Here is a 24,295-nt window from a genome sequence, read left to right as displayed (position 1 = left end):
TCCTAAAAATTCAAGAAAAATCATTTTGGGCAAGCACCTTATATCCAGTAATGCAATCCATGTATCAAGACCGTGAGAAAAGATTATTAAACGTGCTAAACTCAGCGAGACCTGATTCCCTCATGAGGACTCTGTTAAGGATGAGTACCACTCAGCAAGTGAAGACTGTGACGTTCACTTTTGAATAGCTCATGAGAATTAATATATTTCACTGTGGATCTAAACCAAAAACCAAGGTGGGGCAAGATGATAATCACGGAATGTCACTGGTATATGTTTAGGTTCAAATACTATTATGAGAAGTGGCAGGTAACGAAGGTAGGAAAAAGAAAACACATCATGTAATTGACTGTTGTATGGAAATATCTGATGCTGAAAGTTATAATGTAAAACTATAAACCAAATATTAGAAGTGTGTCTAGTTCAAAGGGAGAAAAACTATCAAAAACATTTTTAGTGCAATATTAAACATGAGCTATACAACCCTTCCTAAATGTCAAAGGCACATACAGACACACACACACACACACACACACACACACGAAGAATACAAATGACTAGAACCAAGAAATGTAGTAAATACATTCTGCTACATATGGTAAACATAGCCTACAATGTGGAAGAGATTAGAAAATGAACAAAGAAATGAAATGTTTTTATTAATTCACATCAGTACCCACCAAAACCAATCAGCATAATCAAAGATTATAACACTGAATGTAAAAAACAATCCAACAGTCCAGAGTGATAGACAAAAGTTTTTAATTGTATAGATTAAAATTAACTTTGGACAAAAATTAAGACTCAGGCAGAGAATGTTTTTTTTTTTTTTTGCAACAACAGACACTAGCAAAAACAAAGGCACAGTAAAAATTGAGACAGAAAATTTCCAGTGTTGAGATATGAATATAATAATAGACACAGGGAGGGATGATTAATAAATGATAAAATGTTTAGAGGATGATCATTAGAATACAGGATATTTATACTTTTGAAAACCATTTTCCCAAATACTTCATTATAAGTAAGGTGTCTCTAAAAGGGACAGATCTCCTAGACCCCTCCTTAACCAAGTAACCAGTCCTGATATCATAGCGGTGATGGACAAACTAGACCTTCTCTGCCTGCAGATGGGCTGAGGTTGGAAACTCACAGCATTGACTCTGCAGTGTTCCCGGCAAAACGTTTAGGCTGAATTTAATCATGAAGACATTTTCAGACAACTTCAGAATGTAGATCATTGAGCCAGACAGCTGACCTGTGCTCTACAAACAAGTCCATGTCACCACCAACAATGACAACAACAAAAAGATGAGGAAATATTTGGGGTTCAAAATAACTAAAGAAATGTAGCTACATTATCTTTTTACTTTTTTTGAACCCAAAATATCTCTTCTTTTTGTTGTGTGATTCGTGGTGACATGGACTGTGTGAAGGAGACAGGTCAGTTGTCCTGCTCAGTGTTCTACATTCTGCAGTTGTCTGGTGATTACCTCCTGTGAAACTCAGGCTAAGCATTTTCTGCAAGAACATGGCATTGTTCATATTCTGTACCGGCAGAGTCCCGGGTGACATGCTGTCTCCTGCCAGCAGCTCCTGACTCCTGTTCTCTACAGGATGGAATTGAGAGGAGCAGGGCTAAGGCCTCTCAATGCTGTTTGTCCATCTAGCTGTGGTCTTCCTAAGTATTGATACCAATTGGAGGCTGAAGGACTGTGGCTTCTCTAACCAAAGGAGCCTAGTGGGTTAACAATTGTCAAGAGCAGTCAGTGGTTCTGAAATACAATCCTCAGCCAAGGATCCCTCCTGTGTTACAGATGGATCAGCTAAAACAAGCCAACACTGAAGATATAAAGAATGAGGTTAGGTTCATTGAAACCAGGGTAACACCTTCGGATGAGCTAAACACAAAGATGACACTGACCTTGAGCAGGTGTAGAAGCTCAGAGACATGCTTGCAAAATGAAATCCCTGAGGAACTTTGTAGCTACCCAGAGATACGTGGTTCAAATTAGAATGTCTGACAGATCACTCCCGGCATGTGCTGCATAGTTATGTGAACGTGTCACACCTAACTTGGGTCCAATGTCTTCAGACTGAGCACAGGTTGCCACTGGCATGGTCTAAGAATAGGAATAGAGCCATGCCCACTGACCCATCCTATGCCTGGGCTTCCAAATGGAACTACAGTTTCATTCAAACCTACATGTGCCTATAGGTCCTGCCTGCAGGAATGACATCTCTCAGCTTAGTAAGGGCTGCTTAGTGTGGGAATATGACGCCCATCTGGAAGACCAGGTGGAGCCTTATCACCATCAAAGTAAAAAACCTATTGTCCACGTCAAGGGCCAAGCTGACATGCTGTTCCTCAAATGAGTAAAACACACTTCTGTAGTGCTGGAATTAGTCAGGTAGCACTGACTCATTGAAGTACGTTGAAGGAATCGAATAACATCTATCCAGTGAGTCCTGCAAGACTTCAGGCTCTTCCACTTCCGTCAGCATGCCATTGAACCTGGAAAAGGAGACAAAACTAAAGAAGCAGCCAGGGAAAATCAGACACCACAGAGCCCCAACTAGATTTCAGGAGTAACATAAGGAAGTGATTAAAAAAGAAAAAGGATAGATCCATAATGAGGTAAAAAAAATTATTGCCTTTATATTGGGATAGAACAGGGCCAGGTAGAAAACAATGAAAGAGAAAGACAGAGAGAGACACAGAGACAGAGACAGAGACAGAGAGAGAGAGAGAGAAAGTGAGCTAGTGAATTGGCCGGGTGACACACTGATAAAGGAGTAAAAGGACACTCTGAGTTAGTACCCTCATGACACACAGCAAACAGTGATCATGAAAAGAGTGAGCTCAATAGTTTTCCATAAAATATGCTCAAAATTCAATGCAGTTGCCATGAGAGTACAGCTTTTGAGGTATGGTCAACCTATGGTACGTTAGTAAATGATAAGGGGAGGAAGAAATGGAAACCTAAACGTCTACTGCAATGAAAACCAACAGCAATGACAGTAGGAGTAATTCAGCCTTCGTTGAAAACATGAAATCAAACACACTCTGGTTTCCCTGGATCTGTCGTCTCCAGGTGTTAACACAGAATTAAGCATCCACAATTGCTGAAAGTTACCTGGGGCATGGTGGGTTTTGATCTTCTTCCCCTTCTTGGTACTTTTCAATTTCTGCGATAAATTCAGACATGGATGACACATTAAGCTGATTCCCCTACACACATAACAATCCACTGTCTAATCCTCACACAGGGACCTCAGGCTCCTCAGCATAAGAATAGGACATGGTGAGAGATATATTTCAGGAGGCCTGAAGGCTGGTCATGATAGAAATTCCTTGGTTTTTGTCCCAGAAACTGTGGGTAAAATGTCCCTATTCTGGTAGACCATTATCCCAATATCATTTGTCCCAAGTTTGTGCAACAGTTATGCCATATTTTTCCAATCAGTTTAAAGCAAATACCCTCACATGATTTCTAGGAGAAAAACTGCAATATTTAGCCCTGTCTCATCAAATACTCAGATTGTTCGTGGTTGTGAGGATTCTAGACACTGAAATTAGAGTGATAAAGGAAATCTACAAACCCTTGAGTCAAAATCATAGTTCTCTGAATTTGTCACATCTGCCCAGGTCCAATGTCATGAGAGTAGAATCAGAGTGCCACAGGCATGGCCTGAGACTAGGAAGACAGCCATGCTCACTCACCCATCCCATGTCTGGGCTTCCATGTGGAACTAGAGTTTCATTCAACCTACATGTGCCTATAGGTCCTCACTGCAGCAATGACATCTCTCAGCTCAGTAATGGCCACTTGGAGCAGGAATATGATCTCTATATGGAAGACTCAGTGGATCTTTATCACCTTCATAGAAAGGTTCTCACCATCCACATCAAGAGAAAAGCCAACATGTTGTTCCTTCAATGAGTAAAAGGAACTTCCATAGGGCTGGCATGAATCAGGAAGTTCAAGATAACTGGAAGGAGTTGAATAACATCTATCCAGTGAGTCCTGCAAGACTTCAGGCTCTACTACCTCCAGCAGCTCCCTGCTGAGCCTGCAAAAGTAGAAAAAGTAAAGAATAAGCCAGGGGAAATCAGACACAACAGAGCCCCAACTAGATTTCATGGGTAGCATAAGGAAGTGGTTTAAAAAGTAAAAGGATAGATCCATTAATGAGGTAACAAATTATTACCTTCATGTTGGGACAGAAAAGGGCCAAATGGAAAAGAATGAAAGAGAAAGAGAGAGAGACAGACACACACACACACACACACACACAGAGAGAGAGAGAGAATCAGCTCAGTGAATTGTCCAGGTGACACAGATGAGGGAGTAACAGGACACTCTGAGTTAGTGCCCTCAGGACACACAGCATACAGTGATCATGAAAAGACTGTGCTCAATAATTTTCCATAAAATGTGCTCAAGTTTCCATGCAGTCGCCAGGAGAATACAGCTTTTGAAGTATAGTCCACCTACAGTAGGTTAGTAAATGATAAGGGGAGGAAGAAATGGAAACCTAAATGTCTACTGCAATGAAAACCAACAGCAATGTTAGTAGGAATAATTCAGGCTTGGTTGAAAAGATGTAATCGATAATGTCAGCCTGCTCTGTTTTCCCTGAACCAGGAGTCTCCAGGTGTCAACACAGAAGTAGCTGTTCACAATTGCTCAAAGTTACCTGGGGTATGGTGGGCCTTGGTCTTCTTCCTCTTCTTGGTCCTTTTTAATTCCTGCAATAAATTCAGACAGGGACAGACAAAATAAGCCAATTCACCTACACCCATAACAGTCCACTGTCTAGTCCCCACACAGGGATCTCAGGCTCCTCAGCATGAGAACAGGACAATGTGAGAGATATACTTCAGGAGGCCTGAAAGCCGGTCATGATAGAGATTCTTTGGTTTGCATCTCAGAACCGAGGGTGAAATATCCCTATTCTGGTAGATCGTTATCCCAAAATCATTTATCCCAAGTTTGTGGAAACAGTTATGCCTTATTGTTCCCATCAATTCAAAGAAAATGCCCCAGATGATTTCTAGGAGGAAAACTGCAGTATTCAGCCCTGTCTCATCAAATGCCCAGCTCGTTCATGGATGCAAGAATTTTAGACACTGAAATTAGAATGAAGGAGGAAATCTACAAATCCTTGAGTCCAAATCACAGTTCTGTGAATTTTTTACATCTGCCTGGGTCCAGTGTGCTGAGAGTGGGCTCAGGTTGCCACAGGCATGGCTGGAGACTAGGAATAGAGCCATGCTCACTGACCCATTTCATGTCTGGGCTTCCAACTGAAACTACAGTTTCATTACAACCTATATGCGCCCATAGGTACTGCCTGCGGCAATGACATCTCTCGGGTCGGTAAGGGCCACTTGGAACAGGAATATCACCCCTATCTGGAAGACCAGGTGGAGACTTATCACCTTCATAGTAAGGTACTCACTGTCCACGTCAAGAGCCAAGCCAAGGTACTGTTCCTCCAATGAGTAAACGGCACTTCTGTAGGGCTGGCATAAGTCAGGCAGTTCAAGATAACCTGAAGGAGTCGAATAATATCTATCCACTGAGTCCTGCAAGACTTCAGGCTCTTTCTCATCCAGTCGCTCCGTGGTGAGCCTGGAAATGCAGGAAAAAGTAAAGAGTAAGCCAGGGGGAATCAGAAACCACACAGCCCCAGCTAGATTTCATGGCTAACATAAGGAAGTATTTGAAAAGGAAAAGGACAGATCCATTAATGAGGTAACAAATTATTGCCTTTATGTTGGGATAGATCAGGGCCAGGTAGAAAAGGATGAAAGAGAAAGACACACACACACACACACACACACACACACACACACACACACACACACACAGAGACAGAGAGAGAGAGAGAGAGAGAGAGAGAGAGAGCCCAGTGAACTGGGCAGGAGACACACTGATGAGGGAGTCAAAGGACACTGTATTTGTGCCCTCAGGACACACAGTGAACAGTGATCATGAAAAGAGTGAGCTCAATAATTCTGCATAAAATGTGCTCAAGTTTCCCTGCAGTCACCATGAGAATACAGCTTTTGAGGTATGGTCAACCTTCACTAGGTTAGTAAATGATAAGGGTAGGAAGAAATGGAAACCTAAACATTTACTGTAATGAGAACCAAAAGCAACGTCAGTAGGCATAATTCAGACTTGTCTGACAAGATGAAATCATTATTTTCAGCATGTACTGTTTTCCCTGGACTTGGCGTCTCCAGGTGTCAACATCAAATTAACTGTCCACAACTTCTCAGACTCACCTGCGACCTGTTGCCTCTTGGTCCTCCTTTTTCACTTGATCCCACCGATGTCCTGCAGATAAATTCAGATTGGGCCTCTTACATTAAGCAGTTCTTCCTTGCACACAGAAACATTCCTCTGTCCAATCCTAACACAAGGACATCAGTCTTGTCAGTGTGAGAACAGGAGACTTTGAGAGAAATATTCCAGGAGGCCTGAGGTCAAGTCTTGAGAGAACTGACTTGGTTCCTTTCATGAGCCTTGGGCAAAATTCCCCTGTTTTGGAACGTTATCTTCCCAATGTGCTCTGTCCTAGATTTGTGTACACAAATGAGCAATTTTTTCCCCAATAGATTGTAGGCAAATAGTTTTAACACCTCATACGAGAGATACTGCAATATTCAGGCTGCTCTCATCAAATACCCGGGATTTGATAGTTTATGAGACCGTGGACACTGAGATTTGATGAAGGGGTGCAATGTACCAGCTCTTGAGTCAAAATGAGACTTGGTTCTACACAGAAGCATCAGCTATTATGGCTTTTGTGGGTGAAAAGTCAGCCATTTATCTTGAAAACATACCAGCAAGATGATGGACAGATGAGCTAAAACAAGCCAAATTAGAAGACACAGAAAATGGGGATAAATTCAGTGAAACCTGGGTCACATCTTCCACTGAGAGGTAGACAAAGCTGACACTGGCCTTGGGCAGGTAAAGAACCGCACAGACATGCTTTGGGAACAAAACTCATAAGGAACTTTGTAGCTGGCAAGAGATATGTAATTCAGATGAGCTGATCTGACAGACAACTCCTGGGCATGTGCTGCAGAGCTTGGTGTGAGTTTGTCACACCTGCCTTGAGTTCAATGTCCTGACAGTCCATCCAGGGTGGCACGGGCATGGCCTGAGACTAGGAAGAGAGCAAAGCTCACTGACCCACCCCATGCCTGTGCTTCAGACTCGACTCCAGAGTGATTGAAATCTACATTGATATATAGGTTGAGCCCACAGTGATGGCAACTCTCAGCCCAACCAGGGGCACAAGGCCCAAAGATTATGGGGTCTATCTGGGACAAGAACACCAGCCGGTAAGAAAGGTATGTGAGCTCGGGAGGGAGGAAAGAAAGGGGAAGGGGGCTAGAGGAGATTCAGACATGAGATGCATTCACCCTATGAGTTGAACTCCAGTCTCCAGCATGGGAGTTGACAATTCCACTACTGAACCATCAGTGTTCCATGTGGTATAACCTCTCATGGGTTTAAAAAAAAAAACTCTAGTGTTATGAGCAGGCATGAAGGGGCAGGGGGGATGAAGGTGGGAATATTCTATAATAGGCTTACACAGATGTCTTTGGAAAACAGAGCTAACAAAGCAACAGGCACTTAGAGAAAAGACTTGTCCTAAACCTTCTGTTGTTTGCCAAGGGAAGAAATCTTGGAGTGAAATTTTCACTTTCTCTCTTGTGCAGATCTCTGTAAGACAAAAAAGTTTGGAAGACAGTCATTTTGATCCTTGGACTTTTCTAGAGACTCAAAAGACGCATCTGAGGAGAAAAGCTCTGGGTCCCTGGAATGACCGTGCCACTCAACATGCCTCCTGGAGTGGCCAAAGAGAGTGTAGTTAAGAAAAGAAATATTGGAGTGAACTTTCACTCACTCCCACCTTTGTAGGTTTCTTAAAAACATATGAATTTAGAAGCAAGATACTTGGCTTTTTCACATGACTCAAAAGAGGTGTAGATGAAGAGAAGCTCGATCATCCCACAGATCTTCCGGGGTAACCTGGACACATCCCTAAATCTCCAGCTCCTGGGTCTTTGAAAGCCTGTTTAGGGAAAGAATTTGTGATTGTCTCAAGGTTGAGAGGAAAGAGTTTGGGAAGCACCAAGGCATGGGTTGGCAAAAAGATTACATCATCAGTGAGGGAGTGAAATTTCCAGAGGTTTTTGCCAGACCTGGGACCAGAGACAAAGGCCTGGATGGATTTCCTGTGTATTTCCATAGAGGTCTGTTATCTAGTTGTATAGAGCCTGTTTCACAATTAGGCTCTTTCAAATCTGGTATGTTGATTTAAATGCATTATAAATAACTTGCTAATGTTGCCTGACATATGTCTCCTATGCAAGGCTTTGCACTGGGTGTCCTTTCTGTTTGCTCAGTGTGTCTACTCAAGAGTCCTATACAAACCTATTTTAGAAACACCACTTCAAAGTCCTTCCAGAGACTCTTCAAAATTAGATCTAGTGAATCCGCACCCAGTGGAACATTGGTAGTTCAGCGGTGGCGTTCTCCCCACCTATGCGGGAGACCCGGGTTCAACTCCTGGCCAAAGCAGGTCTTCTTACCCTTCATGCTCCAAGTTCATGCTCGAAGGGCTATTACATTTCTAGCCAACAAAGTTATTGTACTACACAGGCTGTACGGCATTTAGGGGCCTTGGGTCATGGTGGCTGGAAGCTAACCCGAGTGGCGGGCCACCTCTGGAATATTCTCTGTGCTGGATCTAATCTTGAATTTACAGTTCCCCTGCTCAAAGCCTGTCTTTGAAAGTGGGGGTGTTTCTGGTGGGTTGCTGCAGTTTGGAATACTGGGAACTAAATAAAGCCTTTGCTACTTCATCTAGTCTCCGGGCACACCCCTGGGTAACCCAAAGGCCATCAGACGGATTCTGATGCTGGACTTTCCCCTACCTTAGGCCACATCTCACTATGGAATGAGGATCAAGAAGTAAAAGTCTGGGAAGGAGAGAAGCTGCGGGGGCCGGGGAGACTCCGTTGGTTGGAGAGGCACCAGTGGCCCAAGGAAAAGGGAGGATTGTGGGGAGATGAGGGGAGCAGCAGAGATGAGGGGAGCAGCGGAGACAGAGTCTCACGCACAGGTGTGCCCAGACACCCTGAACCAAGTTACTTAACCTCGTCAACCACCGTGGCATCCTCGGGGTCCGTGGGCCCGTGGGTCTTCCAGGAGGGATTCTGTATCCCTGTTATTGTGTGTCAATAGGTGTTAGCCTGATATTTATATTTTTAATGAGAGAAAACGAACTCCAGAATTTGGGAACTGTTTTTCTGGTTTTGCTTTATACCTCTTGGACACTCCTTTGAAGGACTGGATCTGAGGGGCATTGGGTGTGACTACGGTAGACAAGGGATGATTAATTTTCATCCAAAAATCTTTGGCGGATTCCCCCAGCTCTCCAGTTCACCAGTCTAACAGTAGTTTAAAACAGAAGATCAGCAACATTTGGAGAGGTTTTTTTTCCTTTGCATTTTAATGATAAACTTGATTTATTCAATTCTAAAAGTTTTCTTATTCTGAGGTTGTCTTTCTATATTTTGAGTATAAAACGATGGCCATACTATGTTGGAACCACCAAGGTCCTTCTCTTCACTTGTCATTTGTAAAGTCTCTTTGTAATCTGAGAATTTCCTGAGTAAACTGGGAACTGTTATACATAATTCCTTGTTTTTGAACATTCTTTGTAAACAGGAGTCTGGATTGGGGGTGGGGAGGGAGGGAGGAGTAGGAGTCCTGATTTGTATAACAGAAAATCATGGATTACTTATGTGATGGAGCAAAGGGTTTAAAAACTCTTAGCGTCCCCAGATTTCCCCTTTTACTGTTTGCTGAAGAAAATTCTGTCTTTGACTCCCTTCTTTACCCTCTCCTGGCCTGTGAGATGCTTCCTCCCTATTCAGTTTATTTCCTCCTCCCCTCCCCGCCCCACTCCCCCCCACCCCCGCAGCCTCCTCCTCTTTTTCAGTGAAGCTGCTGGAGGAAAGTCGGGTTTGGGAGAAGACCCACACAGGCAAGGACAGCAGGAGAACACTGACATAGTTACACTCTTGTCGCCAGCACTGTCATTAAGACGTTGTGAAAAGACAAAGACAGAAGAGAAGAGGAGAGAATAATATCTCCGTTTCAGGAGATATTCCATAATATTCCAGGATGTTGTGCCTATTGTCCAGAGTCCTTGATCCGATGTAGTAAAGAGCTAGGGACATTTTCCCTGAAGGCTTTGATTGCTGGCAAAAACTCATTAAAGGTGTATACATTGATAGGTTTGCCACAGGATGGATGAAAGAAGAGCCTCTGGCCTACATCTGCCAAGATGTGTAAGAATACACTCTGCAGCATTATTTTTTATTGTAAAATAGCAGAACAAATTTATTATTCAATAATTATAAAATGTTCAACTGTATGTGACTATATTCGGACAATGAAAAATGCAGCTGTTAAAAATAGACAATACTGATGATTCAGATGATGTTACTGATGAAAATAATAACAGATGACAATTATTGAACATTTATGGCACTCTTACATGCATTACCTTATTTAAAGTTCAGAACAACTAAGGAAATGAGTAACTTGGGGCGGGCGTGAGAGGTTTCGAGGCACAAAAGGAAGACAGGCATTCAGGGGACACCAGAATAGAAGAGCCACGGTAGAAGAGAGCGGAAGAGGAGTCCGCCAGGTGGGATGCTGCAAGCCGCTGGATAGCACGGCGGAGATAGGGCGCTCCTGCTCCGCAAGCCTCCCTGCGACCGCAGGCCTCCGGCCGCCTTCTTCCAGGAAGACGCGCCCTGCTTTCCTCTGGTGTTGGTAGAGACGCTGCAAAGCTCATCGTCCTCGAGCATTTCTCCTCACCCCAAGAGCCTCCGAAGGAGCATTTCTTCTCTCCCCAAGACCCTCCGAAGGACGGATGGGCGGACAGAAACTTCACCCCTAAGTGGTCAAACGCGCAGAGCTCCAGCTTCCGCAGGAGCATTTCCCGAGTGTCTTTCATGGGTAAGAGTGGGCCCTGCAGGATAATGCCTCCCGTTGCCTGAGGAGCAGTGCAGGAGATGCCCATGTGGCCAGCTCCTGGGCCACGCCACCCAGGCCCTCCAGGAGGAGCGAGGAGTCCTGGGCCCTGAGCCAGCCCCCTGGACCGGCTGTGCCAAGAGAAGCAGCAAGGGAAGGGGTCCCCTCCCGCCTCAGGGTCTCTGTCCTCCTGGGGTTAAGAGAAGTGCATCCAACTCCCTCTCCAAGTGTTGGAGAGGAGGCTAGGTCTTTCCCACGGGCTGGGGGCCTTGCTGTCCCAAGGACGGCTGGGGAGGAGGAGGAGGCCGGTTGAGATGTGTGAAGCAGCTCTGGCTACAGCGGGTAGGACGAGGGCGCGCGGGACCCAGGAGCCTCCGTGCGGAGCCAGGCCTCAGGAGCAGCCGCCTTATTCCTGGAAGGGGTGCCTCCCTCCATCTTGTCTCCAAAGACTGTAGGGAGACCTTGCCCGGCAGGAAAGCGACGTCTCCCATGCTTTCTCACCACGCAGGCCTTGTGGCCTTTCTCCTGCTAGTGTCTGCCCGCCAGCCTGCGGGGGCTGCGGCTGCCGCGGTTCCACGCTCGGTGGACGCTGCCTGCCCGGGAGCCAAGAGCCGCCGTTGCAGGCGGGAGTTGGGGAGTCGTGTGCAGGTCCGAAGGAGACCCAAGCTCTTGGTCAAGGCTTTTTTGCTATAGCCAAATTCAGCGTGTAAAAGACAGAGAGCTCACATCTGTCTGTTCGTAAACTTCGGTGAGAACACCAAGGAAGCGCACTCAAGATCCCTAAGAGGGCAGGAAGGGTCTCTGGCGGCGATATCCGCGTCGGCGGTGAGCCAAGGCATGTCAGGAGAGTGAGTGCGCGAACCCAGCCGCCGGGTAGCGCAGACACCACCGCAGACGAAGGCCCCGCCATGTCGGGAAATCGCAGGGGTCAGCGGAGCCGAAGTGTGCTGGACTAGCCTCCTCCAGGGAGAACCCCTTCCTGACCACTGTGTGTTCCCCGCCACATAAGGGGAGAGGAGGGACAGCACAGCCTCCTGTCCCCTGGCCGACGCTCAGGGTCACCACCTTCCCCTCTGCTCTCCCCTCGCCATTCTTCCAAACCACTCTCCGCCAAAGATTCCACCGACAGTCACCCTCCCAACAACCCAGGCCTCCTTTCAGCAGCGGCTCCCGCCCCACAGCCACCGCGCCCTCTCACCCCCGCGGTTCTGCCCGCCGCCTCTGCCGCGTCTGTGCACTTCACCTCCCTGGGTCCCGCTCCCCCCTGAGCTTACAGTGGACGAGGGGCAGGACGCGGGGAAGGCCATTCGGCTGCCCTTCTAGCTTCAGAATCACCCAGTGAACGCGGTTTCAACCGTAGCCGGCAAGATGTGCCTCTCCGGTTTTCGGAGGCTTTGGGACCTGCACAGTTGTTCTGCAAAAGGCGGTGGCTCCGCCTAGCGTTGGATGGGCGCTTGCTCTGCATGGTGACACGGGAGCCAGGGTCGACTGTCCGTCTGTCGCAGTCGGGTGGTGTGCTTGCTTCCAAGTCTGGAGTTGGCTGGTTCAAGCTTGTTCTATTGAGAGTTTCTCGCATTTTAAAAATGCTTAAACCGCTGGCAACTTTCTTCTACCCAGCACATTCTCTCATGGAATGGCAGAGCAAGACCAACTTTACCCTCCTCTCCTCCGTGTCTCCCATTCGACATGAGGACGTAAATCAAGGTCCGCTAGGATTCTAGGATCTCTCTCTCTCTCTCTCTCTCTCTCTCTCTCTCTCTCTCTCGACGGAGTCTCGCTCTGTCACCAGGCTGGAGTGCAGTGGCGCGATCTCGGCTCATTGCAACCTCCGACTCCCTGGTTCAAGCGATTCTCCTGCCTCAGCCTCCCGAGTAGCTGGGATTATAGGCACGCGCCACCACGCCCAGCTAATTTTTGTATTTTTGGTAGAGACGGGTGTTTCACCGTGTTGGCCAGGATGGTTTGAATCTCCTGACCTCGTGATGCTCCCGCCTTTGCCTCCTAAAGTGCTGGGATTACAGGCTTGAGCCACCGCGCCCAGCCTTCTCTATTTTTTTTTTTTTTTTTTTTTTACTGTCATTCATTTAGCCCTTTCCATACGCTTTTGAAGTTAAATTGGTTCTATGATTTTATGATTACATATAATGTTCTAGTCATTCTTCTACGGGCATTTTCTCGGCATTTTCAGCCACTGGTGTATTTCTATAGGATAGAGGTACAATTACTATAGGAAGAGCAATTACTCCATCATAGTGTTCACACGGTTTTTATATCATTCCATTCTCTCTCCTCTGTTGGCTTACTAGCTATAACTCTTTGTTTTGTTATTTTAGTAATTAGCTTAGGGCTTATAGCATGCCTTTTCAACTGATCACAGTCAACCTTCAAGTGATATTAAACCTCGCCTTCTGGCCTTGAAGTTATTGCCGACATGTACTTTGCTTTTATGCATGTTATAAACCCACAACCCATTGTTATTGTTTTTGTTTAAATGGTCAAATTTTTACAAAAGACATTTACAAAATAAGAAAATACCTAGTATAGTTACCTGTCTCTGGTGTTCTTCATTTCCTCATGTAGATCTGGATTTTCATCTGGTATTGGATTCCTTCTGCCCGGAAGACTCCTTTGACATTTCTGTAGTGTGGGTCAGCTGGTAGTGAATTCGGTCAGCTTTTGTATGTCTCTAAATGTCCTTACTTCACTTCCAGTTTTGGGAATTTATTTTTTTCTGGCAGAGTATTCTAGGTTAACTTCCCCTGCCCTCAGTACCTTAAAGATGTTGCTTCTCTGTCTGCTCCCAGTGCATTGCTGCTCCGGGTAGGGGCCGGCAAGAGCAGAAAGGAAGCTGATGCAATTCTCATCTTTGTTCCTGTGTATGTACAATGTCTTTTTCTTCTGGCTGGATTTGAGCAATGTTATTATGAGGTATCTAGCAGTGGTTTTCTTCATGTTTCTTGTGCTTTGGTTTCCTCAGCTCCTTGGGTCACTGGATTTATAATTTTCATTATGGTTGGGAACTTTTCAGCTATTGTTTCTTCAAAAATTGGCTGGGAACAGTGGCTCACATCTTCAGGAGTCAGGAGGTGTTGAGTGAGGCCTGGAATTGGAGACCAGCCTGCGCAACATACTGAAACCCCACTCGTAATAAAAATAACAAAGAAAGAAAATAAAGGTTTCCTTTCCTCCCCGCTCCTTTTCAGGGAGCTCCTTTTAAAATCTTTTCATTTTAAAAAAATATCTTTTGTCTGTGAATTTCATTTGGCATATTTTCAATTATTCATGGTTCCATGTTCCCTGATCGTTTCTTCTGCAACATCTAATCTGCTGTTAATCCCATCCAGCGAACTTATCATCTCTGATATTTTGATTTTGTCTTGCTTGCTTGCATGCTTGCTTGCTTTCTAACTTTCTTTTTCTTTTTCTGTTTTTAGATGGAGTCTCGCTCTGTCGCCCAGGCTGGAGTGCAGTGGTGCGATATTGGCTCACCGCAACCTCCGCCTCCTGGGTTCCAGCGATTCTCCTGCTTCAGCCTCCGGAGTAGCTGGGACTACAGGCGCGTGCCAGGACGCCCGGCTAATTTTTTGTATTTTTAGTAGAGACAGGGGTTTCACCGTATTAGCCAGGATGGTCTCAATCTCCTGACCTCATGATCTGCCCCCCTCAGCTTCCCAAAGTTCTGGGATTACAGGCGTGAGCCACCAGGCCCGGCTCCTTCCTTCCTTCCTTCCTTGAATTCATGAGACAGGGTCACACCCTGTAGCCCAAGCTGGACTTCAGTGGTATAATCTTGGCTCACTGCAACATCTGCCTCCCAGACTCAAAGGATCTTCCCACTGCAGCCTCCTGAGTAGCTGAGACTACAGGCACACATCACCATGCCTGGCTAATTATTTGTATTTTTGGTAGAGATGAGGTTTGGTCATGTTGCCTAGTCTTGTCTGAAATGCCTGAGCTCGAGGGATCAGCCCACCTCAACCTCCCAAAGTGCTGGGATTACAAGTGTGAGCCACAGCCTCACCCATGATGGTGTGGTTTTCTTTTTTTTTTTCTTTTTTTTTTATTATTATTATACTTTAAGCTTTAGGGTACATGTGCACAACATGCAGGTTTGTTACATATGTATACATGTGCCATGTTGGTGTGCTGCACCCATCAACTCGTCATTTACCATTAGGTATATCTCCCAGTGCTATCCCTCCCCCCTCCCCCCACCCCACAACAGTCCCCAGAGTGTGATGTTCCCCTTCCTGTGTCCATGTGTTCTCATTGTTCAATTCCCACCTACAAGTGAGAGCATGCGGTGTTTGGTTTTTTGTCCTTGCGATAGTTTGCTGAGAATGATGGTTTCCAGCTTCATCCATGTCCCTACAAAGGACATGAACTCATTATTTTTTATGGCTGCATAGTATTCCATAGTGTATATGCGCCACATTTTCTTAATCCAGTCTATCATTGTTGGACATTTGGGTTGGTTCCAAGTCTTTGCTATTGTGAATAGTGCCACAATAAACATACGTGTGCATGTGTCTTTATAGCAGCCTGGCAGAGACACAACAAAAAAAGAGAATTTTAGACCAATATCCTTGATGAACATTGATGCGAAAATCCTCAATAAAATACTGGCAAACCGAATCTAGCAGCACATCAAAAAGCTTATCCACCATGATCAAGTGGGCTTCATCCCTGGGATGCAAGGCTGATTCAACATACAAAAATCAATAAACGTAATCCAGCATACAAACAGAACCAAAGACAAAAGCCACATGATTATCTCAATAGATGCAAAAAAGGCCTTTGAAAAAATTCAACAACGCTTCATGCTAAAAACTCTCAATAAATTAGGTATTGATGGGACATATCTCAAAATAATAAGAGCTATCTATGACAAACCCACAGCCAATATCATACTGAATGGACAAAAACTGGAAGCATTCCCTTTGAAAACTGGCACAAGACAGGGATGCCCTCTCTCACCACTCCTATTCAACATAGTGTTGGAAGTTCTGGCCAGGGCAATTAGGCAGGAGAAGGAAATAAAGGGCATTCAATTAGGAAAAGAGGAAGTCAAATTGTCCCTGTTTGCAGATGACATGATTGTATATCTAGAAAACCCTATCATCTCAGCCCAAAATCTCCTTAAGCTGATGGTGTGGTTTTCATCTACAAAGTTTGATGTGGGTCATTTTTACATGTTCCATGTCTGTACTTAATTCTTTGGGCCTGTGGAATGCAGTCATAATAACTGTTTTAAAGTCCTCTCAGCTAATTCTAGTATCATGTCAGCTCTGGTTCCTTTTCCATTGGTTATTTTCTTCACTATGAGTCCTGCTCTCCTGACACTTTGCATGCCTGGTATGCTTTGGATGTCAGACATTGTGAAGTTCACCTTCTTGTCTACTGCCTATGGTGCTATCCCTAATAAAACTTGCAATACCAAGTTTTTTTGTTGTTCTTGTTCTGGGATACCACTTATGTGACTTGGGATCTATTAAATCTTTTTGGGTCTTGCTTTAATGATTTTTTTGGGTGGTGGCAGGTGAGTGTAGGTAGAACCCATTATTCCCACTACTGAAGCAAGGCCTTCCTAAGAATTCTACCCAAATGCCCCACAAATTATAAGTAGTTCAGTTGGGCTGGTGGGAACAAGTAGGATTTCCTGCCCAGTGAGCACAAGGCACTGTTTCATAACCCTTTCACAAGTTTCTTTTCCTGTCCTCGGGCAGTCTCTTCACAAGCATGCACTGCTCAGTACTTGAGGGAGACCCTTCCCATATCCCCAGATTCTCTCTCCATCTGTGTCTTTCACCACTGCATCTTTGTCCTTTGAGCCATAGCTGCCTTGCTGTCCATGGAGGCTCAGCTTCATCTCCTCAATCCAGGGAGTGGCCTCAGATTCCCTGCCTGGGGCCTAACCTGGGAACTCCCTGAAGGCAATAAGCAGGGGCAAGAGTAGGGCTCACCTTTGTTTCTCATCCCTCGGGGGTTGCTGTCCTTTGTCGTCTCATTTCCAGTGTCTTGAAAACTGTAATTTCATGTGTTTTGTCTGTCTGTTTGCAGAGAGAAGCCGTGGGCAGATTTCAGGCAGGAGTAAATCAGGCATCTGTTACTCCATCTTTGCCAGGAGCAGAAGGCATCTCTACCAGTGAGGGGGTGGTGCCCTCCTGACTTACCTAAGCAGGAGGCGCAGCAGAAAGACAACATGGACACTGTCCAGAGATACTCTCTGGCACATGTTTCGCAGCTAAACTTCCAAGATGTTTAGAAAGTCTTCCAATAATTGTAATTGTTTTCTCTGGTGATCTACCTAACTGAGTCCAGAGAAAACTGGCTGGAGGGACCCTGAACTGCTTCCTGTCAAGAGGCTTATCAAATAGGAGGGGAAAGAATGGCTCCTTCTAGACATTTGTTCCTCCTCTCTTTTCTTTATGAATTGCATTCTGCTTTTGTTGGATACAAATGATATAAGGACTGTTCTCCCTCTTAAACAAGGGTATGAATTAGCATGCTAATAACTACCTCTGTATTATTCATTCCTTGACGGTGTTTGTTTTGTTTTGTTTTTCTGTAAAACTCATCTCACTGGAGACAAATCTCTGGAGCCATAGGATCCTGCACCTGACCATGCTTCTTATGCAGACCTGGATCCTTGGAGTTATTGGCTCCCTTTGCCTTGGTTCTTTTGTTGACTCTCTTCAGCAAAACTGAACTCTGACTTTTACACCCCAAATCTGGCTCTTGGACATATAGATCCTTTCTTTTCCCTACTACTCCTCGACCCAACCCTGCCTTTCCAACCTCTCCATCTGTGTCTGTGTGCCTGTGTCTCTCTGCCTGTCTGTCTCTCATACTCCAGGCTGCCCCCAGTCTTACCTCACTTTCTTCTCTTCTCTTCAGCTTTCAGGGCTCACCTTCCTCTCTGCCTACAGAGTCCCACAGGCTGAGGGGGTGTCCTCTTACAAGGAGGGAGCTCATTCCAGAAGGTGCCCTCTAGACTTGGAATAAACCTTACAAAGAACACCTAGGTTTGAAAAACTTTTTCTATCTTCCCATTACGTGAATTATTCAAATGACTAAAAGTGGGAAGTCAGTAGAATTCTCTCTCAGAATGTCTCTCAGAGCCCTGCACTGGAACTCCTTCATTCACTGAGCATATATTGGGTGCTCAAGAGGTGTCAAGCCTTGCTCTAGGCGAGTAGTTGCATGGTGAGCAAGTCCTGCCCCACTGAGCCCACATCTGGAGGCATCAAGAATGGACAGGGCAGTGGGGGCACAACCAGCTCCTGTCCTCCCCACAATCATTCCCTTGTTCGGGCGGAGGGAGCAGAAATGGTGAGCGCTACAAATGAAGCATAGCGAAGGATGGGGAAGTGGGTGACTTCAGACCAAGAGGCTATGGTGGTCACGTGCAATGGGGCCGCTTCCCATAAGGGAAGCACAGGAGGTGGTGTGGGCTGGGGAGAATGTCATGGATCTGGCATTCCTGCGTCAGGCCCCCACTCACATGGCCTGGTGTCAACTCAGAAACGTGCCCAACCACACAACTTCTGGCCTCCCTGTCACCCAGCCCTCAGGCGTCTAGATGCGCAGCCTGGGGATGGGGGCATTTAATAATAGACAGGTGTCTGAGGCAGATGTCCTCAGACTTCCAGGCGCCAGGTACCTCTTTGTGGAGCAATCAGGGCAGTCATTGGCAAACAACTGAAGACTACTTGTCCTGTCCCACGCAGAGGCGTAGTCGACCTTGTAACTATTCTTTTCTGACCTTCATTTTCCCACATCCAGATATATGGGGCCTTTGTTGCCCGTCTGCTTCAACTTAGATGATGAAAATCCTGCCTGAAGGCTTAAGAGTTTGTTAGAAAAATAAATGCTGTTTGCAAAAGGTGCATTTTAGGCAAAAGCTCAGCTCTGGAGCTCCAGAACCTACCTACCCCAAGCCCAATACACACCTCCTTTCTCTCCCTCCCTCCTCGTCGCATCTGCCTTCGCTGATTCTTCAGGCTGCACATCTCTGAGAAGATGACAATCCCTAGCAGAAGAACAAGAGACTCTTGGACTCTTCTGTCCATGAAGCTGTAGACGCGAGCAGATAGCCTCATTCGGCAGCGGTGGGACTCTGAAGAAGTCACTCAGGTTTTCTGTGCCTCCATTTCCGCATTGTAAAATGGACCCAATAGAAATGCTTTTTAATGTGGGTTGTTCCAAGTTTAAATAAGACATGGCAGTAAAACATTGAGCCCACACCCTGATGCATAGTAAACGCTCCAAGAGCAGTAGCCAGTATTACTATCATTATCATGGGTGGCCTCATCGCAGCTGTTATCATTGTCTACATCCATCTTTGAAATAATTGCATATCCTTTTAGGGTATGGAAGGATCGCAACATATAACATTTCTTAACTGATGAACATTTATTATTACAAATATTGCTGCTGGGAACATATTTCTGCATTTTAATCATCACCTGCGTGTTTCTCTATCAAATCTCTGCACACAATTTGGGGATGTTGCAAAAGACATTCCTGACTGGGAATTGAACCCGGGGCCACAGCGGTGAAAACGCCAAATCCTAGCCACTAGACCACCAGGGAAGCTAACAACCCAAGGAATCCTCTCATCAGAGGAAAAAAACGAGAAGATAAAGATTAACTTTCTTTTTTTAAAATTTCTTTAATTTAAAATAAACTTTAATGTTGAAAATGCAAACTTGGGGAGGGCAGAAAGAACACACACAAGGCTGCCACTTCATGCTTGGAGGGTTGAACAGCAGCCAGGTAAGGGGATCCTCACTTCCAGACGGTGGGGCGGCCGGACAGAAGCGCTCCTCACTTCCCAGACGAAGCCCAGCTGTCTGGGAAGTGAGGAGCGCCTCTGCCCCGCCGCCGACCCGTCTGGGAAGGGAGGAGCCCCTCTGCCCGGCTGCCACACTGGGAAGTGAGGAGCTTTTCTACCCGGCCGCCCCACCATCCGGGAAGTGAGGAGCGCCTCTGCCTGGTCCCACACCGTCTGGGAAGTGAGGAGCGCCTCTGTCCAGCCGCTCACCATCTGGGAAGTGAGGAGCGTCTCTGCCTCGTCGCCACAAGGTCTGGGAAGTGAGGAGCGCGTCTCTGCCTGACCGCTCCGCTGTCTGGGAAGAGAGAAGCGCCTCTGCCCAGCGTCCGACCCATCTGGGAAGTGAAGATTGCCTCTACCCGGCTGCCCCACCGTCTGGTAAGTGAGAAGCGCCTCTCCATGGCCTCCACACCGTCTGGGAGGGAAAGATTAACTTTCTAAGAGGAGGAGAGCCCAACTGAAAGTGGCTCTCTGCGACCCAAGTGGGTTGCAGGACTGCAAGGCTCCAAGCAGTCACTGCCCAGCTGCTCAACGCCTCTCACCTCTGCCAGCCTGGACGCTGCTTTGGGCTGTGTTGAGGCCAGGCCACAAGGAAACTGAGCGGTGTTCCATTCTAGCCTACCTTAGCACGGTGTCAGGCAGAGCCAAACACATGCTGTCTTTCGGAGCCTCAATTTCCTTGCCACTAAAGTGTGGAAGGGGCTCTCAGCGGGTGATGAGTCCTTCTGGCTCCTGATCTCTGAACTGGCTCAAAGAGCTCTCCAGATAAGGACGTGTGTAGGGGCCCCCTTTCATGCGCCGACTAGCTCAATTAGCAGAGCTTTCTCGAGGGGTCTTTGGCTTGAGCTCCAGGTGCAGATTTAGGTTCGTTTTCTCTTGTTCCGCCACGCAATTGGACGGGTCCTGCAACTGTGCTCGGGGCGCAAGGAAGCCAAGTGGGTTTCACAGGAAAGACCTCCTTGGTTTCAGAGACATCGTAGCCGTCAGCTTGTCAAGAAGATTTTGGCAATAGATGAGAAGGCTGAGGATTTCTGGATTTAAAGCTAACAAGAAGTCCGCCTCATCCGACGCCCTGGTCTGCGATGCGACTCACAGCGGGCAAACCAGGCCTGGTTCCTAGTGCTCAGCGGGGTTTCAGGTAGTAATGGAACTCCTCCTGTGCTTCTTGTGATCAAAGATGCAGCTAAGTTCCCCCATCCCACCCCTCAGCTCCCCTCCCCTCCCTTAAAAAAAGAAAAAGAAAAGGTCATTATGAAAGCCACCTTTCCTGTGTGAGGCGAACCTGCTGACCCTACTCTAGCTAAAAGAGCCGAGCGCCGCCCCTTGAGGACACATCCACGAAAATCTTAGGCGCCGCCTTGGGCAACTGCGTATTGCTGCCTATGACGGACGAAATTCGACTGCATCTCCACATTCCTGCGCCCCCAGCAAATTGCTGGCAAAAGGCCCAGGGAAGCACCTGCGATCCCTCAGGCAAGAAGACTGCGGATGGCAATAGGCCCAGGCTGAGGGTTCCCCGCTTGCTCCCAAAATGAAGACCCTGGGGACCCATACCCGGGCTACAGGATCCTGATTCTTCCCGCGGGGTATCCGGTTCCAGAAGTAAGCGCCCGTGTGCCGGATTCGCCCGGCTGACAGAAGCTCCAGCAGCCGGCGGGTTTTGAGAGGCCCTGGCGCCGCGCGCCGCGCCAGGAGTGTGGACGCCGCCCTCCAGGCCTGTGGACCCCGCCTCAGGGCCTTTTCCCTGGCGCCGGCGTCAGGGCTCTTGGCTTTAACAGGCGATCGACCCTTCGCGTCCTCCCAGGAGCCATAGGACCCTCCCTGCCCGCCCTTCACCCAAGTCGAGGGGCCTGATCCGCGTGCTCTTTCTCGAGGGCCCTCCACTCAGGGTGTCAACAGAGGTCGGTCAAATGACAAACCTGGATTTCTACACACACCTGGCTACAATGAGATGGCATCACTCCCCTTCCCCTGCAGAAGTAGACTCAGAAAAAGTAGTTAAAACAGAAGGTTTCAATAAAATCGACAGTCCAACATAATACTCAAAAGTCCAAGTTTCAATTGAAAATCATTCATCATACCAAGAACTAGGAAAATCTCATACTGAATGAAAATAGGCAGCAAGTACACATTGGCAATGAGACGAGAGAAGTGCTGGGATTGTCCGACAAAGATTTCAAAGCAAGCAAGCAAGCCTGATGAAAATGATTTAGCGAGTAATTATGAGCACACTTGCAATAAATGGACAAGTAGAAAGTCTTAGCAGATAAATAAATACAAGACTTAAAGGAGAACCAAATGAAGTATTTAAGAAGTGGAAAATACAACAACCAAAATAACAAGTCCGGCACATAGGCTCAACAGCAGAATGGATGATGCAGAGCAAGGAAATCCATCCACTGCTGATGAAAAAAATAGAAATTACACAATCTTAACAGAGAAAAAATAGACTGGGGGAGAAAGTGAACAGAACCTCAGGGACCTGTGAAACTACCTCAAAAGGTCTCACTTTCCTGTTGTTATCTATGTCTGGAAGGGGAAGAGGAAGAGGACAAGGCTGAAAACATAAGAAAGTAAATGGCTAAAAGCTTCCCAGAGTTGGCAAGAGACATAAACCCATAGGTTTAAGAAGCTGTGAGGACCCCAAATAGGATAAAACCCAAAGAGGTCCATGGCAAGACACGTGAAAAAATAAAATGTTGGAAACTAAAGACAAAGAAAATATCTTGAAAGCAACAGAGAAAGGTGACACCTTACCTAGAAAGGAAAAACAATTCCAGTGATGACAGATTTTTCATCAGAAACCATGGAGGCAGAAAGAAGTTGCACAGTGCTTTTCAAGCCATGAAAGAAAACAATTGTCAGCCCAGGCTCCTCTCTCCAGCAGAAACATCTTTCAGGGATTAAGGGGAAGGTCAAAACAGTTTCAGATTAAGAAAAGCTAAGGGAATCTCTGACCAGCAGTTCTACCCTAAAAGAAAGGCTAAGGGGAGTTCTCTAGACAGAAAGGAAATAATTAAAGAAGGAACCTTGGGACAAAAGAAGGAAAGAAAGGAAGAAAGAAAGAAAGGAAGAAAGAAAGAAAGAGAGAAAGAAAGAAAGAAAGAAAGAGAGAGAGAGAAAGAAGGAAGGAAGGAAGGAAGAGCAAGCAAAATAGGCCTTCCTTCTCCTCTTGAGTTTTCTAAAATATGCTTGGTGTTTTCAGAAAAAAATCATAGCACCATTTGATGTAGTTCTAACTCTCCATAAAGAAAATATTTGAAACAATTATAAACTGGGAGGGGAAAGAGACCTGCAAGGGAGGTAACTCCTCTATCATTCACTCAAACTGGTACAACAATGACACCAGTATACTGTGTGGTAAGATATAGATGCACAGATATATGAATGTCTGGAAAAACCAAGAGGGCTATACAAACAGATATACTCAAAAACACTATGGATAAGGCAAAACACCATTCTCAGAGATGCTCAAGTCACCACAGGAAGGTAAGAAAAAGAAAGCATATCCAGAAAATGAAACCAGGGAGAACAAATGGAAAAGGAAAAATAAAATGGCAGACTTAAGCCCTACCATATCAATCATCACATTAAATATCAATGGCCTAAGTACACCAATCGCAAGACACAGACTGGCAGAGTAGATTAATGGACATGAACCAACTACATACTGGCTACAAAGAGACTACCTTCAAATATGATACAGGCAAGTTGAAATCAAAAGGATAGGAAAAGATATATCATGCAAATCCTAGCCAAAGGAAAGCAAGATTGGCTATATTAATGCCAAATATAGTATATTTCAGAAAAAAGAAACTAATCAGAGACAGAGAGGGAGATTATACAATGAGGAAAGGACCAATCCACCAACTCCTCCCCTGACAAAAGTCACAAATGTCTATGCAACAACAACTGAAAGTACTGAACAGTAAACTAGACAAATCCACAAATATAGCTATATGCTTCAACGTCCCCCTTTCTCAATAATTTATACAACAACCAGACAGAAGATCAACAAGAATATAGAAGAACCCAACAGCATGATCAACCAGCAAGACTTAAAATGACAATTTTAGAACACCCAACCACACCAGAATACACATTGTTATGGGATGCATTGTGCGCAGCCTCTCCAAATTCCTACATTGAAATCAGAGCATTATTAGCCACTAGTGATTTACTAATTAAAATCACAATGAGAAATTGCTACATACCTATCAGAATGGCCAAAATAAAAGTGTGACCACAACAAGTGCTGTCAAGGATTCAGAGAAAACTGGATCACTCATACATAGCTGGTGGGGATGTAAAAGGTTACAGCCCACTCTGGAGAATATCTGTATAGTTTTTACTTTTAAAACTCTATGTGCAACTACCA

At 45.8% G+C, this 24,295-nt stretch overlaps 1 protein-coding gene across 1 annotated transcript in view; it reads right to left on the bottom strand.

Moving 5' to 3' along the window:
- Nucleotides 1-745: 745 nt before the first annotated feature.
- Nucleotides 746-24,295, bottom strand: part of LOC100447686 (neuroblastoma breakpoint family member 12) — a 2,265,351-nt gene continuing 2,241,801 nt past the window's right edge. Inside the window, 5 exon segments of the mRNA XM_055078592.2 lie at nucleotides 746-2,515; nucleotides 3,138-3,189; nucleotides 3,902-4,074; nucleotides 4,702-4,753; nucleotides 5,467-5,639. Of these exon segments, the coding sequence (XP_054934567.1) occupies nucleotides 2,404-2,515; nucleotides 3,138-3,189; nucleotides 3,902-4,074; nucleotides 4,702-4,753; nucleotides 5,467-5,639 (562 nt within the window). The 3' untranslated portion in view covers nucleotides 746-2,403.

This window comes from Pongo abelii, chromosome 1 (genome assembly GCF_028885655.2).
Source record: "Pongo abelii isolate AG06213 chromosome 1, NHGRI_mPonAbe1-v2.0_pri, whole genome shotgun sequence".
NCBI lineage: Eukaryota > Metazoa > Chordata > Mammalia > Primates > Hominidae > Pongo > Pongo abelii.
Note: the sequence above shows the minus strand (reverse complement) of the source record. Positions and strands in the feature narration are given on the sequence as shown.